The sequence below is a fragment of the Phalacrocorax aristotelis genome, chromosome 5 (genome assembly GCF_949628215.1).
Source record: "Phalacrocorax aristotelis chromosome 5, bGulAri2.1, whole genome shotgun sequence".
Classification (NCBI taxonomy): domain Eukaryota; kingdom Metazoa; phylum Chordata; class Aves; order Suliformes; family Phalacrocoracidae; genus Phalacrocorax; species Phalacrocorax aristotelis.
This window is the reverse complement of record NC_134280.1, coordinates 10460422-10478394: the sequence shown is the minus strand read 5'-3', so window position 1 is coordinate 10478394 and position 17973 is coordinate 10460422. Positions and strand designations below refer to the sequence as shown.

Sequence of the window (17973 nt, the reverse complement as noted above, 5' to 3'; positions counted from 1 at the left end):
ACCGATTGGGCTGTGAAGGGTCGGGCTGCGAGGGGATACCGCCACGGCCCACCCCGCCGCGAACCCACGGGCAGCCGGGGAAGCGCCGAGGGGCGCCGCTGCGCGCACTGGTGGGCGGGGCCAGGCCGGCGCTCCGGCGGTTGCGCTCCGTGCAGTCGGTCACATGAGCCGCCGGGGAGCCGCGCAGCCCCCGCCCTCCTTCCCCCGCACCCCTTTGGCCGCGAATGGCACGGCCCGGATGCGCTTGTACGCAAGGCGGGTGCGGGCGAACCATTGAGCGGGGGCGGGGGAACCCGGCAGCCGGCGGCTGGGAACACCCCTTCGCCCGGGCGTTGCGGCGGGGGGAGCGGACGTGACAGGACGAGCGGCTGGGCGCAGGCTGCCGGAGCGGAGGGCGATGGTCGTCCCCCGGGGACAGGAGTGCCAGGCCCCCCAGGAGGTACCGTAGCGGCGTCTCTCCCAGCCCCCCCCCCTCCCCCCGGTCAGAGCGGTGCTGGTGAGGCGCGGCCGCCCGCTGTTCCTCCGGCCCCGCTGCGCTGGCTTCCTCGGGCTCCTTCCCCTCCTCGCCTCCCCGGGAGCCCGGGGGTCACTGCTATACCGCGGGGCTCAGCTCTGCGCTCAGCCCCGCCCGCGGCCCCGTGAGGTGGGGTCCCTCGGGGCGTGGGGAGCCCGGCCCCTCTCCGCCCCGCCGCGGGGAGGCCGTGCGGCGCTGCGGGCAGCGCCCGGGTAGGTCACCTTCTGTGCACCATTATGTTTCCCTCTCCCCTCGGCTTGCCAGGCTTCTTAGGCTTCCGTGGGCTCCGTGGGAGGGGGAGGAGAGGAGGCTGAGGAGGAGGCTGTCGAAGAGGTTTTGGGGAAGAGGGAGGTGGGGAGGCTGCGGAGGTGGGTCCCTGCAGCCCCCGAGGGGGAGACCTAAAGCCCCCTCATCTGTCTCCCCGGCCTAGGTCTGAGGTGTGCGGGGGCTCCGTGCCTCTCGTAAATCCTGTGTGTTCTTGGAGCTGTGGGGTTTCAACCCATCACGTGGGGACAAAAGCACCCTTAAAAGGGTGCTGTGCTGATGAGACTTTGGAGCATTGAAGCTCTCCAGACTGCCCGTCAGAGTTTAGTTTTTATTGCTGCCATACTTGGCTTAAAATTGGATTCCCCAAAAAGTGGAATTCCACACGAGTTTCTACTCCAGTTTTTGTAAAAAGTTTATAGAAGCATTAATGTGAGGTGTATGATTTTGTGAACCCTGAAATTGAAAGAAATGTGCGAAATGGAGAATAAATCAACTGTCTTGTGGTAACAGGAGCAATCTGTCTAGCTGGAGGCAAGCAGTGGACCAGGAGTTTGAACAACAAAAGCAGATTCAAGTATTGAACTGGGTGAAAAAAATGTAATGTTAAATCCATGTAGAAATGTATTACTTATTTCTTTAATGTCTTTCAAATTAACAACTGTGTTGCTAATGGATGTCATGGTTTTCCCTGATAGGTGGTGTGGTCTGTACTAAGATAAAGTTTGGAAGAATCTTTACTTGAGGTATGAAACACTGAATTAGTTGTTGTGTTGTTCATTTGTCAGGTTGAAACAAGAGAAGATGAGGAACAAAACATCAAGTTGACTGAAATTTTGGAACTGTTGGTGGCTGCTGGGTATTTTCGAGCAAGAATCAAAGGATTATCGCCCTTTGACAAGGTGAGACCAATGCATTATTTGTAAAAACCATTCTTAAGGATATGAAGATTGCATATTTTTTTGCAAGTTAGTTTAACAGTTCTAGGTTATTTAAAAAGAAAAAAAAAAGTTACTTGGAGCACATGAGGCTTTCCTGTGTAAATAATTCTGAAAATGACCCAGTTTCAGACAGGTGGGACCCCCTCAGTCTTGAAAAATGATTTTGTGCAGCAAGGCCTGTTTTAAAGGAAACAACTGGATGCAAGCTAATTGCTGGTGTGGTTTTTTTGTTAGAGTCATATATGGGGAAATCTGCCCCTCTCTCAACCTCAGTTAGAATAGCTAGAAAGACTCGATACTTGGAAATAGCATGGTAACTTTAAAAATAAGTATTCATTAATGAGAATTGAGGAAATATTTGTCTTAAGAGGTTCTGTGTAAGAATGGCCCAGTTAGCCTAGTGAGATTATATCTGGGCTGTTTTTACATATCTTTGGAATGTCACGTATGTTAACCTCTCTTTGTCCTAGGCAGGAAGTATGTGATACTGACAGCGAGCAAAGTTCAGGTTGAAAAGAGGCTTCTGAATTGTTTTAGTGCTGACTCTGAGAAATTTCTGAACCAGGGTTTGAAAACACAGAACTATGGCAGCCTTGAAATGGACTCTTCTATTTTCTGCCATTTCTTTGATCATAGCACAGCCCTACTTTGCAATACAATTTTAGTTTCTTCAGACCGCTTGGCGTTACTGACCTTAGCTGCTTGGAAGGCTGTGCACACCGACACAAAGTAGTTTCAGGGAGACCGTCTTAGGATGTAATACTGTTGCGTTTACATGTAGAAGTGGATGCATCAGGCTTATACTTGCCTAAATACGATTGTAAAGTTCCCAATTCGTGACAATGCCCAACCTTTACAAAAATGAGCATTGCTATAGAATATTATCTAGCTCCTAGTATAAAAGGGATACTGATTAGCTGTTTCAGATGGGAATAATGAGAGGGGTAATGTGTTAGAAAACCTTGTACAGAACACCCTTATTTGCTGTGTGATGTTGGTAAGTTATTCCACATATTAATCCCTGTTTTCTGTTCTTTGCTTTTGCATACGTTTAGGTTATCTCACGTATGTTTATGCAAGGTTGTCTTAAATATTTATGTAATTTATGTGAAGTTGATGAAATGTCTCAGGAGTTTAAATATGCCTAACTATCTGTAGGAATAGGGCCTAAAATAGAGACTTCTAAAGAGCTGGGGATTTCCGTTACTATGTTGATACTGTGCCTAGCACATGATGTTGCATATGTCAGCAAGCAAAGAATAGCAGAGGTGTATATGGAGAGGTAAATACATGAATAGAGAAATTATGATCCTTGATAAAATTTTCATATGGTCACTTCTTAAAGATCCCAACATTTAACGAACTGTTGCATTTTATCTGTGGGTATTTTTTTTTTAATCTGAGAGGTGTTTCAAAACTAAAGCTAAGAGGAATTTAGAACGTCAGTAACTGCTCTGCTTTTATTTTGTGTCATCTTTTAGACGTGTATGTAGAAGTTGATATATGGATCCTATCTATATGTATTTTGATCTTTACATAAGAATACTGAGGATGGCGAAAATACTAAGCTGAAGTTTCTGAAATACATAAAGCCTTTAAGATGCGTTTGATTTTTACCTTTTTGATTTAAAATGGAACTAATCATGCTGTTGCTTCTTTACTAGGTGGTAGGCGGCATGACGTGGTGTATCACTACTTGCAACTTTGATATTGATGTTGATTTATTGTTTCAGGAAAACTCTACTATTGGTCAAAAAATGTAAGTTGATTAAATGGCAAATGTGCTATTTTTTTTCTTAGAAAAGAAGAAGCAGGCTGGGGCGGGAGGGGGGAGGAGGAAGTTATCTGATATTTGCTTGTTTATAAGAAGGATTTTTAGTCCAAGTTTCCTGCTTTTCAAGACCACCCATTGGCAGAACACTGTGCTGGTTTCTGGGTTTCTCAGACTGTAGTTCCACAAACTCTAAACCCAGAAAGAAGCTCATGCCAAAAAAGGCAGAGCTTTTCCCCTCTGGGTTGCCATGTTCTTATGGCCCTACTAAGCAGTGAAAGCATTTATGTGTCTCCACATCGAACTGGATTGGGAACTGATCCAGATTAAAACCTACTAAAAAAAAGAAAATAGTTTTAACATGAACCAATTCCTGGATCCAGTTCTCTATGCAGCTGCACAGATGCTTGTGCTGGCACAAGGGGATGATACAGAGGCCAAAACAAAGGGCAGAGGGAGACCACGCTGCTGGAAACTGGAGTGCAACATTAGAAGACCTTCCCTGAGTTCTGTGTCTGCAGCTTTGCTGTGTAAATAACCTCTGATTCTCCTTTGTGGTTCTGGGTTGGAATTGCAGGCATCAGCAAACAGAACTTAAAGCATGGCACTGTTGCCAAAATGGTTACCTGCCCCATACTGAGGAGGAAGAGTTCCTTCCTGATAGTGACCCAATGAGACCATTTTGATTTGATTTATTTCTTATGCATGGAATTTGCTTATAAGCCAGCTAGTTCCTGTAGTAGGGAGGTTGTAAAAATTATTTATGCTGAGAAAGGGAATATGTTCTAAACTATGCTATTTCTTTATGCATTTCTGTGATAAAAGAGCCGTAACTAAAATTTGCAGGAAGTAAGAATAGCCTGTCACATTAGAGTTGCATGAAGAGACTCGTTTGCTCAATGTAGTTGAAAGAAAATTCTGTGCTGTTTCCTTGAAAGCCATTTTGCATTGGCAAGACTGTAATACATTTAAAAATGCAGATTTTTGGTTATTGCCATTAAACTTGGAGACACTCAAATCATTATAAATAACTTAATAAAGCATTGTTAGGTGCACAGAATTAAGTAGAGACTGAGAATGAAGATGGTGGTGGCAGTAGTTTTTATAATTGCCATCTTTGTTATCCTTAAGAACAACAGGATAGAAAATAGCTAAGTTGTTCTGAAAATGTCCTGTTATCTTTCCAGCTGACTGGACGCAAAACTGGCAAAACAAAAACCAGGCTCCTCTCCCAAAACAGCAACAATGATTTATTTGTAAATCTGAAGTGTCCAGAGTCACACAAGCATAGGCTGTTTTGAAGTCCATGTGCTGTTTATGTTGGCAATGGCTCAGTGCGCCTGTGGTGTTCTCAAGATAAGGAAAAGTTATGTTTTCTCAGTAGTATTCTGAGGATATTTTGATGGTGCCCTATTATTTGACTGCTGAGTTGAAATAAACATGGAAACATATGTTAGGAGAGGATCTTGCATCTATTCCATAAATTACTTTTTTTTTTAATTGCATTTGCTTTGGTTGTGCTGAGAGGTGTTGCTATTTTCATGTTGTAGAATATTAGTATGGTGCCATAGTGAAAATTGCCTTATAAGAATTATGTCAAAGTTTTCACTTCTCTTAAGAAGTGTAACTTTTCAGGCTCTGTTCCCAGTCTTTGGTCTCTGTCTCATATTTCTTTTCTCCCCTTTTGTAATTCAAGAGTATCAGTTGTCCATTTGGGCAGTACTGAATATCACTAAGGTTGGTACTGGACCAGTTAATTCCTTTCCTTCACTGAAAAATAGTTTTAGTTTCCCCAGTACAGTGTTCATCCTCAGTGCTGACACCTGCTTTAAAAATGTGCTTGACAGCATTGGCAGCAAAAAAGTACCTTGCCTTGAAATAACGGATTCAGTGGAAGCAGGATGATGCTCTTGTAGATTAATCCTTTGTGTTAGGGTAATCTTTTCACTTTACCAGCTCTTACCTGAGCTGTAGAACGAGATGGTTGCCAGCAAATTCAGTTTTACTCACTTCAAAACCATGTGAAGCATACTGTGGATTTAGCTTTTAGGTGTAATATACATATAAACTCCTAAAATTTCAGCAGTAATGTCAAGAAATATTTTGGGATTTCTGCTCAACAAATTTTTAAGTCCTTACATTTGAGTCTGGACTTTCTTTGAGTCCATATCTTTTACTTAGTATAACTGTTCTTAAAGCTAGTGTTTCTTCATGTGTGCATATACTGTAATATGCAAAGGTGTTTGTAGATATATCTTACATGGGTATTTCATCTGACCAAACATGTGGGTCTTAAAATTTTGTGTGCAATTCTACAAATGAAATCACAAGCTGGGAGCCTGCAAAAGGGGTTTAATCACCTCTTTACAGACTAATAATATATATAGTATAATGTAAAAACTGTTTTGTAATTAGAGTTTGATTGCTTTTCACAGCTGTGTACAATGGAAGCCACTAGAAGGAACCCTTTAACTACCAACTGTGTTTGCAAAAATAATTTGTAATTTACAAAAGAAAATTGAGCATATATACATATGTGTGTTTGTTGTTTTATAATAGAGCCTTAACTGAAAAAATTGTGTCAGTATTACCAAAAATGAAGTGTCCTCATCGTTTGGAACCACATCAGATCCAGGGACTGGATTTCATTCATATATTTCCTGTTGTACAGGTAATTATTTTGTGATGTATCAGTACTTTGCTGCAAAAGGCCATAAAACCTGCATAAAAATTTTTCACAAAGAGCTGTATTATTGTTTGGCTTTTTAACTTTGGAATAACTTTGGAATGAATAACCACAGAGAAGTAGTTTACATGAATGTTTTTAAAGAATTGAGTGACGTTATGGATGATAGAATTCTTAGGTATCTCTTGATCTGCATTTAAGAAAAACACAAAACAAACTCTTTAAATTACTACGCTTACAAACTGTATGGGTGGAAGAACAAGTTGCTCTGACATGTGACCCTATTGCTGCGTTATTTGCTGAGGAACACTAACTAACCATGTGCATGCTCATAGTTCTCCATTTTATTAAGGTTTAAGCTAACATGTGATGTGTTCCAATTAAGTGTGGTATCTTGAGAATCCTTGGTATGTTGTTATCATTTTTTTATTTTACTTTCTGGACACAGAAATCTGTCTTTGATAAATAGGGAAAATGAAGACTGTTAAAGTCGCTTTTTCATTAAATATCTCTTTACCACCTGCCTGTGGAAGAATTTAACAACTAAGAATTTAATCTAAATTCCAGTTTGTAAGAAATGGGGAAAACATCCTGTTGTCTCTTTCTCGTTATCTTCTAGTAGGGAGCTCCTGAGGAAAGTCACTTAACTGCACTCCCCACAAAAAGTTTTGTGGTATATGCTGCTGTTACACTTTCTTTCTTTCTGACTGTGCTCCTACTGCCTAAGGTGGAAAGTTTGTATCTTGTTAATATGAGTTTTTACTTCTAAGCTTGCATTATTCCTAACACATTCCTAACAAAAAAAAAAATCCCAACCCAGGTTAATTTCTTGCCTTGGTCACTTGACGATAATGATGATGATGATAATGAATGGTTACATTTATCAAATACAAGACTTCTTTCAGAGGAAATATAATTCCTCTCCTAAAGTGAGAACATAAACTATTACTCCTGCTATAAAAACTATAGCACTAGGTATTCTTTTCTCTGACCTGCTTTTTCCAAATTCCTGGTTTGGGATATTACCTCTGGAAAGGAGAAACATTAGTTCTAGGCAGGGAGGAAATTGGCTTTTAGATTTCTCTGAGAGCAGTGATTCTTCTTAGTAGTTGGTCGATGGGTAGTATATCTAATCCATACTTGGTGAAGAAGTCTTTCTTGATGTGTTTAGTTTTCTGTCTGTAGAGGATGTTTTTTAGAAACTGTGGCTTGCTGACAGGTCCCTGCTCCGAATACTGTTGGTTCCTCATTTCATCCCAGCTAGGACAGGCTTTCAGGAAAATTTTTGTTGGTGTCAACAGTACACTGTGTTCTGAAAAAGGCTACGCAAGAGCTATAATAGGCTGACCACACCACAGCATGTAGGAATTATGTGGTTGATAACGACACTTTACTCAAGGCCATGTTAAATTCAAGATTTCACTTGCTATCTGGAAATCTCAGGTCAATCCCCAAATAATACAGCTCTTCTCTCCCCCTGGCATTGTGTCCCAACAGCTCTTGCACTGTGCAAGGTACCCCAGTGAACTTGGTGGGAGGAATTCAGATGAATCCTTCCCTACAGGAAGAAATTAGATTCAGTTGGCTCACTGTTATTGGCTGTAGCAGAACTGAAAAATAAATAAATAAAGACTAAAAAAGATTCCAGTGGGCAGAAATGGTGCTGTTCTTCCTAGTAAATTCTACTTATGTTCACAGAGAAAAGTAAGTACACAATCTTGTGTTGAGATTTGCTTTGTAATTAATAGTTCGCATTTGCATCTCTATTGTTGTCATCATCTTCCCCTCGCTTTCCAGGGGTTCATGGTTATAGCACAGAAAGCTGTTGCTGGTTCAAACTTGGATCCCAAGATTGATCTGATCTCTCCTGTGACCTCCTGCACAGGCTGTAAAGAGCCCACATGATTTATCTCCTCCAACATTATTTGAAATATACTTCAATGTCTTGTGGCTTTTTGTGTGGTTGTGTAAATGTCAAAAGAACTCTTTTTTCTTATGCAGGCATATAGTGGTTCTTGAACACTTTTCACAGTGGAGCTGCAGTTTTTGAAAATAAGTGATCTATAGTAGGAAAAATTGACAGAAATGCATAAAACCTAGCTGTAATGACTTCTACCTGAGGTACAGCCAAGATTAATGAGATGAGGTCGTGTTCCAAGTGGTGGTGTCTTCTGTCAGAGTATAACGGACTACTGATATAAGACAGGTTCAGTGTTGGGTCCTGGCGCTGAGAGCCCAGAACACTTTCTGTTCAACTTCTGATTGCTTCAAATTCCATCAGAGTTCCAGCATGTCTCCTCCCACTCGGACTGATAGAGATGGGTGCTGTGAACAGTTCAAGCTCACTGTGTAGAAGGATGACCATAACATAGCCCACAGGCCATATAAAAGCCACCTGGACTATCAGTTTGTTCTAAAATATGCTCCCAAGAGCTTCTTTGGTGTAGAGAGGGATGAACCTGTATGCATGCAGAGTGTAATCACATTTTTGTATATGTGCTGTAAATCCAATGCTTCCTACAACTGAGGGATTTATTATTTATTCAGTATGGCCTGCTTAGTAGAAGGACAACATTAATAGCTTTTAGAGTACAGTAGAGTTTTGAGTTTTTTGAATGTAGGGTGTACGTTGTGCTGGTGGGTACAGCTGAGCTCTTGGTCTGGTGAGTTGTGAGGTGTGGAGGCTATGGTATAGATGAAAACAAGAAGCCAGAAAATTAACATTCCTTTTTTAGGAAACTACTGCTTTATATTTTTCTATATTATTTATTATTATGTATTTTGATAACGTTATTAATTCTTATTGTTAAACATTAATACTGTAGATAATATAACTACATAGAGTGGTGAAATGTACTCCATTAAAACATATTTTTAGCTTGAGTAGTAGATTTCTTGTGCTAGGATGTAGGGTCTATGCCACTCAGATTTTTGGAAAGGCACTTTAGGATTTTTTGGGGGGAGAAGATGTAATTTCCCCCCCAAGATGTAAGCTAGAATAATGTTTAAAGTGGCCCACATGCATTTCTATTCCACAGATGCTCTTCACTTTTCTTTTTGGAATTATTTTATTGAAGATCCAACCTTTTGGACTACAGAAAATTCATATTGGCAAAATTTCAGTGAACTTTGGTTGTGCTTGTGAAGATTTCATATGTTTTATTTATAAATGAATTTGTCAACTAAGAATTCCTAAGAGTTGAAATTTGCAGTAGAATTTTCTTTCCATACCTACTATAAGAAATCAATTAGAATGTAAAAGCAATTCAGTCTGTGAGATGTTTCAGTGCAAGGTAAATATAGAGGAAATCATGCAACAAAATCACTAATTTTGCAATACACTATTTACAAATAACATTCAGAAAAGTGGGTTTTGGGGTTACCAGGGTCTGCTTCAAGGAGCTTATAAGGGAAGGCAGTTTGGTTGTCTTTGGGCTATTGAATTCCACTCCAGTATGAACAGTATGGTTCATTGAGGTTTGTATGGTTCAATATAATTCAACAGCATGAAGAATATTTAGGTTTTTATATGTAAAACTTTTATAAGGAAAGCCATTTGGTTTCTTAGCTTATGCATTATCTGTTTGCTACTGTACTTTAGTACATAGAAGAAGAGCAAACGTGAAGTTTATAGAATAGTTAAAGTTGAATCATTTTGTTAATGCTGAATCATTTTGTTAGGAGTAGGTCCCTGAGTTACCATGTTTGCAAATAAATGTTCGTGTTTGTGTGCTTAAAATATGCTTTTAGCTTTCTATCGTGTATTAAAAATAATTTTTTAGTTTGGTGTTTGCTGCTGTTAAAACTTTTTTTTTCCCCCCTTAGTGGCTGGTGAAACGTGCAATAGAAACAAGGGAAGAAATGGGAGACTATATCCGTTCTTACTCTATATCACAGTTTCAAAAAACTCATAGACTACCAGAGGTAAGATCAAGCCAGTTCTTGTTTCTGTTATAACGTGTCAAATGGTCAGGTGTAGTACCAGCTTCATAGCTCTGAAATCAGCACAGTATACCAGAGTTGCCTTTGCTGTAATTTTATTCATTGGTCCTAGAGGACTCCATGCACCAGTTCAGCTGGAAAAAAAATTAAAACATTGTTACAACAGAGAGTTCATAGATACTGGTTAACTTTTGCTTAATAGTTGCCTTAGTTTTTCTGCAATATTTGGTTCTTGTCTGTCAGTCTGACTTGCCAGGTAGCTTGCTTCTGGAGTGGATATAGAGCTCTGTGCAGTGTGTCCAGACAAACCATGTGACTGGAGCTACACTGCCTGAAATGTCTTTTAAGACCACCCAGAATGCTGTGGAGAAGCTGATCTAGCTGAATGAGAACTGATGTGGTGTTAATGCTCTAAAACTTGGGTTTTGTTTTAGAGTGCTCAAAGTCAGCTCTTGTCTCCCTGTATCCAAACCCCAAAGTTTGTTCTTGAAAACTAGGTTGCTGAAGAACTTCATTCAAAATCTCAACTTGGGGAAAGACAGACACATACAGGTTTGGGCTAAAAGGAAATACATTTTTCTCTGTAAAATGAGATTGCCAGAGGAGTGAGAGGTGCAGTTTTATCTAGAAGTGTAGTGGTAAGAGTAATTTTGCACTGTTTAAGATAACTTGATCATATTCCTTCTCCTGATAATAGTCAAGTGCTGCCCACTTCGAAGTTACATGCTTAGAACAGTGCTGTGATCGTCTCTTCTTCCTATTCTGCAGTAATGACATGAAGGTTCATTGGTGGAGGAGGAGAGCTGGAACTAGCTTGGATTTGTGCCTATAGTTCATGCAGTGCCTATAGTTCAAGCATATCCCAAGGCAATTTCATATTTAAAACCTAGAACCCAAGTTTTGTCTCTAATTCAATAACGGCATTAAAGGTAGATGTCCTTAGTATTGGGGAAGATAGCTGGGTTTTATTAGCTTGAGGTGGTTTGGATTTGTTTTGTTTTTTTTCTTTTTTTTTTTTTTCATTGTTTTTACTGTTTAGAAACTAAAACAACAGCAGGGGAAACGTCTCTTTTCCACACTAAGCCCATCCCAGCTTCATTTCTTCATAGTGTAGTAATGATTGGAGATCCCAGTAGTGGGCTGGGATTGCATTTGTCAGGCAGTTTAAGCAGAAAGACTGCTGATCTGATACGGTTTTAAAGACCTACCTGTCTGTCTGGTGAGAGGAGCAAATACTTTTCTGTGAAATCACTAACATTTCACCAACTAATCGGGCAGCTCAGTTAGAAACTATTAGACAACTTTTTTTGCTAAACTCATTACAATGGTTGAAATTTAATCTCCATTCCTGATATTTTTAATCACCTCTGTTAATGTCTTGCAGGATGATGAATTTATGCAGAGAAAAGAGAAGGTTATCAAAACCGTTACTGATATCTTTGTAAGTATGTTAGATTTTTATGATCAAGAAGCAAGTGGTTTTAGTAATGAAATGGTGGCGGTGGCTAATTCTCTTTAATGCAGCCAGTTCTGGGTTTTCTCATGGGAAGGTCCTAACTAAGTTACATGTTGAGCTTCACTCTTAGAACAGGTCTCAAATGCCAGTGTTTCAGGTATGAGTACAGTTTCACTGTATGAGTAGATATCAATTGCCTGCACAGAGAGCGTGGAGTTCTGCTGTCAAACAAAAGTCGTAAGGTAGCTTACAGGCTACTAAGCCCTAAGCAGACTAACTGTTTGAAGCCATCAGGAGTTGGATTATTTATCTTGAAATTAATCAAAGTGGTGATGATCTCCTCAGTTTAAATGTCTGCATTTCAGAACTTGTCTTCTTGTAATTAGCAATGAAAATACACACCCTATTTCAGAAATGTTTTCTTCAAGTGTCAAATGTTGGTTGGGAAAGGTGGTATCACTCATGTTCTCCCTCTTCAGATGCAGACTTTTGAATTCTTGGATAAGCTGTTTGTTTATATTTTTTGAAAGCTTGTTCATGAACGGTACTGGGATTGACATGTAAAATACATAAGCTGTATCACTGTCTCATACCTGAATTCAGATGCCTAGCTAACAACTCTAGTTTCTGTCCTTGCTATCTGTCTAATTTCCCTGTTTACTTGTGACTGTCAATTCACCATTTCTGACTCCCAACAATTTGCTACTCTTTTTCTGGACCATCTTGATAAATTCACAAGGCAGCATTTGAGAAGGGGTAAGAAATCTGGGTATGATTTGAGTGGGACCCTTCCAAAGCTCTTCAATAGATGGTGAAACCCCACTCTTCTGAGAACGTCAGTGCTGTTTCAGGTAGCTCTAGCCAGATACCCTAAACTCCTCATCCATGGATAGAGGTTTTAAGTGCCAGTATAACGAGCTGTATGATAGCTTGCATAGTGGGCCAGACAAGTAATCTTTTGTCATCTTTTGGAGGTAGTTGTTTTTCCATATTAATGGCCTGAGTGCTGCTGAGCCCAGTATATGTTGTTGAATTATAGTGTATATTTATAGAAAAACATCGCTATGAAACTCTCCAGGTGATGACCACTGCTAATCCCTTGTTAATCTGTGTGAATAATTACTCTTGCTTTAAAGATTTCAATTACAGTCTCTAACTGTTTTTCCCTATGGTTTGGTCGGAGGGTTTTTTTTATTAGTAGTAGACTTACAGTGAGTCTTTTACTCCACCCAGCAATCCTTGCCTTTCCAGGGAGATCCGTTTCTGTTTTACAAGGTAGCTGCCCTTGTAAGTGGGTGTTACCATTTTGTTTGTTATTGTGGATGGAGTGAGAGTGTGCTTCACTAAGAGAGAAGGAGCAATATACTTTACTGATATAAAATAGTGAGTTAACAAAGTTCAAGGGTAAATGTGACAGTGGTTTAACAAGATTTGATGGCAAGGTATGTGTGATTATTTACTGCATAGAAGACAGGGTCACACAAAACTGTCAGGGAGACCCTCCTGCTGAGTCATGAGATTCGGAAAGGACCTATTGCGTTCTAAACTTCTCAGACAGGAGATGAGGTGTGGCGGGATCCAGTCCTAGTCCCAGACTTGGTCAACGGTTTATGTCTAAAAGATTATATATGTGCAGACAATTGTCTATATCACTTAGATAAGACCTCAAAGTTTGCCATGCTATTAGTCACTTACTGAGGATCTGACACAACAAGGATTCTCTCAGCCTTGAGGAGTAACCTTGAGAGGCAAAGCTACTCAAGGGGGATCCTGGCATGTGCAGCCCACTGCTGTGCAGGAGAGCTCAGTGGGCCCTGGGCTGTCTACTATTTAAAGAGTAAGATGATGCTTTATATATTTTTTTTAATATATACTATTTATATATTTTTTATTTTTATAAATTTATATATGTATTTATACCAGCAAGACATCTGGGTCCCTGCTCCAGACAGCCCTTGGATACTGTGTTGCCACGCATCCCCAGAGTCCTGCATAAGCTGGATGCAGCCATCACGACCCCCGCTGGTGGTTATGGCTTACGCAGTGGGCGGGAGCACACAGCTGCATTTGTGCACCTGTAGAAGCCTTTAATTTGAGAGAGAATGCAAACCTGTGTAAGAAAGCAAATTCAAGTGTGTTGTATCAAGTAACACTTGAAATTCATTGACCTTCTGCTTATTTTCAATTTTCAGAATAGTTGCCCTGATTTTTCGAGTGTTTCAAGTGTGTCCATTTTCCACCTGCATTGTCTTTAAATAACACTAAAGATTCGGTATCCAAGTGGCTAATACCAACCTTATTACTGAAAAGACAGAAACAAAGTCATCACAATGCTGTTATGAGGATCTAGAATTTTTAGTGTCATTTAAAAAACCCAGAAGATATTTGATTAACAGTGATGATCCCTTTGGTTGCTGAGGAGCAGAGGTGGTTTCAAGGCTTAGTTTTCATGATCTAATAATGTGGGTTTTTAAGTTTATTCTGTTTCATTAATGCATTTATTTGGGAGAACTTGTCTAAAATAAAGGAATGCAATCTACTTTCCAGGTGCGGTTACCTAGTAAATGTCAGGTGCCTTCAAGTGTCTTGTCCAAAGTCACATGGTGCTTGGTTGAGTTTCCTTTACATATCTACCTGCGTGTTTTCTGAAATTGCTTTTTAGAGCTCGAAGGGAATGACATGGCAAAGGTGAAGCAGGAACCACCTGATCTGTATGCCAGATCAGGTGGTTCTTTGCTGGGTGGAGCCAGTGAATTGGTTTTTACTTGCCCACTGTATTAGAGCTGTTACTTTAAAATTCATAGGTAATGGTCCTGGAATCAGATATACATATGTCTACTGCTGCAGCTAAGACGCTTCTGCATTCGGGGTCCAAGAATAAAACAGATAATGGAAAGAAAGGAAAATAAGTAACAATCGTAACAGTTTGATAGTATTTAGCCCTATTCAGCTAGCCTGTCTGAATATCTCTGAATATCTCTGTCTGTGGCGTTGATAAAGGTATATTCTGTCTTCTGCAGATCACAGATCTCTAGTTTTTAGGTACATCTTCATGGTAGATAAAGTTTTTTGATATTTATTCGCCACTGCTCAGGGTATCATTCCTTAAATGTATGAGCTCTGTCAGGATTATATCATCTATAGCTGGCACCTGGTCTTCTAAACGGAAGATCAGTTTGTGAGATCTCTTAAGGCATAAAGGCACGAGTGCAGCCTAGAAGAACACACAGAGTGAGTTTTCAGGGGAGAGCGTGCACAAGCTTTCCTATCTATCCATAGGAACCAGAAGAAGGAGAAGGTGGCTGTCAGATGAAGGCTCTTTCACGTGTCACCTTTAAATCATTATGCATTGGAATTGGAAGAGAAATCCACTTTCCTGAAAGAGGACCAACAAGTGTGAAAGATTAGCCTGTTGTCTGAATTCATTATTATAACTCTGGTCTAAGGACCTAACCTGCTCTTCTCAAGGGGACAATACAATGAGATTTATGGTCACGATCAGGCCTAAAGGTTAGAAAAGGGAAGGAGGAAGAAAAAAGGTACTTTAATATAGGCCAGACTTACAGTGCTGTAACAGTTGTGTCTATGTTAACAGTCCTTTTGTTTCCATTCTGTTTTTAAATTGGATGTAGCTCTATCAGCACATGAAAGTACTTGTGAATCCTTGTTTTATTTGATGGGCTGTTGTCCAGCTGTAGGGTCACATTGTGATACCATAAGATCAAATGATTTTAGTACCAAACTTCTTAAGGTATTTTTGTTCCTTAAATTACAATGAAATCTGCTTTAATTCCATTGTAACCTGTGATCATTGAGTAGATAATAATTATATTATCTAATAAGAGGTTAAAAATAGAATTAACTTACAAGGGAGGTAACATTTCTAGACAATGGCTAGCTAAATCACAGGGCCTTTTCTTAATAGATGTTGATTGTGTTATTTTTGACTCTTCTTTCAAACATGGTGGAGGAGATGGTTGAAAAAATCCTCTCTGTTGTTAAGTAACCACTTAAAATTTTTTTTAAAACCTGGAAAGACAGGTCCTGTAGCAAATTGTTTAGAAGTAAATTCAGTAAGATTTTATCATGTAATTCCAAAAAGAGAAAGGGAAGGATGTTTATTTGAGTATGTATATTGAGTTGGAAAGCAAACAGTGGTAAGTATCACTCTAGGTAACAATTCTTTGTTTATTTTAGAAGAGCCTTTTACAAGCTCTGAATTAATTTGCTGTCTTACAGGAGGTTTACAAGCCCCAGAGAAAATACAAACGTCAGAAGGGAGCTGAAGAACTGCTAGATGAGGAATCAAAGGTTCATGCTACGCTTCTGGAATATGGCAGGTGAAAGGCTTCATTTAACTGTCTGGGTTTTGTACACTGTGTATTTAGAAGCATTCTGTAAAAAATTTGGATTGTGAGGTTGTTTTCCTACTATTTGAGGATCAAACTGTTTCAGATTTACTTCTGTTTGGTTTCAGATTTTGTTTGCTTACCCTGTATGTTCTCTGGGGACTGGACAGTCCTCTCGTGTGAGCAATGTTTTGTACAATGGGAGCCCAAGTTCTGACTTTATGCTGCTAGTAGGGTATGTTTATTTAACACACTTGTTCTTGGCTTCAGAAAAATGGCTTAAATTAATATTTTTAGGTAGTGTCTGTCAATCAATATTGCCTCTTTGCAGACAATCCCCGGAAGTGGGGAAAAAAGGAGCTGCAGTTGTTACTGCTTCTTTTTGTAGTTCTGCTGTGGTTGCTTCATCAGGAGGCTGAATCAGGTGGTGTAGTGCTTTGTCTTCTTACTTTCTGCTAACTTCCATATATAGACAAAGTTACCAAAGTTTGCACTTATCCATGATGTTTGGAAATCCCTCTGGTTTACCGAGAGCACTCTGAACACATAAAAATAATGTTACGAGAGTTTCTGTATCTAATTTCTTTTTCCAATTTCTATTTGTAGTTTAGCGATATGGACAGCTTATGTGCTGTCTGACCTATGAATGAGTGCAAATGACGTTTGAATTAATTTTTGTATCTTCTGTGGCTTCCTTTCCCCAAAGCCGTAGATTCTTTTTTTATTGGTCTCATTTTGAGTACCTCCCTATTACCTTTTTCGTGCATTTGTCTTGATACACAGTTGAAATCAGCAAATGTGCTAGTTGCAGATTGCTTATAATCCTCCCCTTTCATTCATGGTGGTATTTTGTGAGGGCAGCATGGACAAACTAACATCTTTCAGCTTATTTTCCATTAAAGTGGGATGAAATCCTCGGTGTGTTCCTAATGGAATGAAACCGCTGGGAGACATCTGAGTGCCGTGTCACTTGGCAGACTCTTCTGATGTTGCATAAACTTCATATACAAATAGTTGACTGTATAACTTTTCCCTTCCCTTCTACCACCAGTGGAATTCAGTGCAGTTATCTGAAATATAGCAAGCTGATGTAAAAAACTAAGATGACTGGCTGCTTTAATGAGCTTAATCCATTCAAGACACAGAGCTACAAGGAAACACAGTACCTATATATGTTTCATATATGTATGTCTATATATGTTAAACAGCTAGTTTTATTAACTGAGTTATCTTTCACAAGTTCTGTGGGCTATAGTCTTGAATGAGTCTTATTTTTCCAATGCTAGTAAGGAGTTAGGTTTGATTTACCTCATCCATTTCAGAGTCCAATTCTTCCCTCCCCAGTGAAAATTGTATTTCCAAGTTGGTGACAATGTCAAGTATTATTCCGCTTGGCATGTGGATTTTTCCCTGCCTCTTCAGGGGGAGACATGCATGCTGACATCTTTAGATTTAGATCAGTTCATTGATACCTCATCAGTGTTCACAATGTGAATCCAAAGAGCTGTTATGGAAAAATGGAGTGGTGTATTCCTATTCTGACTCTTTATAGTTTCTTGTACTGTTGTACTTGGATTCCTACACGCTGGTGTCAGCAGACATTTCCTAATAAATAAAAAGAGTTTAAATAGTTTATGCAGTTTAAGGGAATTTTTGTGTATGATTTCTCTAGTGTAACTTTAAGAATGGCAAAATTAGAAATCAGTACATAGCTTGAAAATTGAAATAAATAGGTGATGTTTTCTACAGATCCTCACAAATTGTTTTAGCTTTAGATATGATGGAACAGTTGAGACCTAAGTAAAGCTTGTTTCAGCTGGAAAAACAGATAAATCTTTAATATAAAAAAAACAATTAAAATGGATAACGGAGAAAGTGTAAGTACAGAGAGAGGAAATAACAGAAAAGTAGGAGGCATTGAAGATGTAAGGGAACTGCTCTTCTGTTGCATAGTGTGCATTGGTACATAGATATGAAGAGTGGTTTGGGACTAATAAGAAAGATGAGCAAAAACTTGTGAATTTTGGAAAGGAAAATACCTCTTCAAGAT

The 17973-nt window shown here is 39.5% G+C and overlaps 1 protein-coding gene across 4 annotated transcripts in view; it reads left to right on the top strand.

The window, feature by feature from the left end:
• Nucleotides 1-298: 298 nt before the first annotated feature.
• CCDC93 (CCC complex scaffolding subunit CCDC93) overlaps nucleotides 299-17973 on the top strand; it is a 62983-nt gene continuing 45308 nt past the window's right edge. For 3 of the 4 annotated variants that reach the window (XR_012660591.1, XR_012660590.1, XM_075092916.1), the window contains exons 1-7: nucleotides 299-439; nucleotides 1567-1680; nucleotides 3384-3478; nucleotides 6050-6161; nucleotides 10002-10100; nucleotides 11503-11559; nucleotides 15814-15914. Coding sequence is in view for 2 of the 4 variants with exons in the window: in XM_075092916.1 (XP_074949017.1) it covers nucleotides 398-439; nucleotides 1567-1680; nucleotides 3384-3478; nucleotides 6050-6161; nucleotides 10002-10100; nucleotides 11503-11559; nucleotides 15814-15914 (620 nt within the window). In the remaining 2 variants the exon portion in view is untranslated. Of the gene's footprint in view, nucleotides 727-1566; nucleotides 1681-3383; nucleotides 3479-6049; nucleotides 6162-10001; nucleotides 10101-11502; nucleotides 11560-15813; nucleotides 15915-17973 lie in introns of all 4 variants that reach the window. The other variant, XM_075092917.1, reaches the window with a different exon arrangement.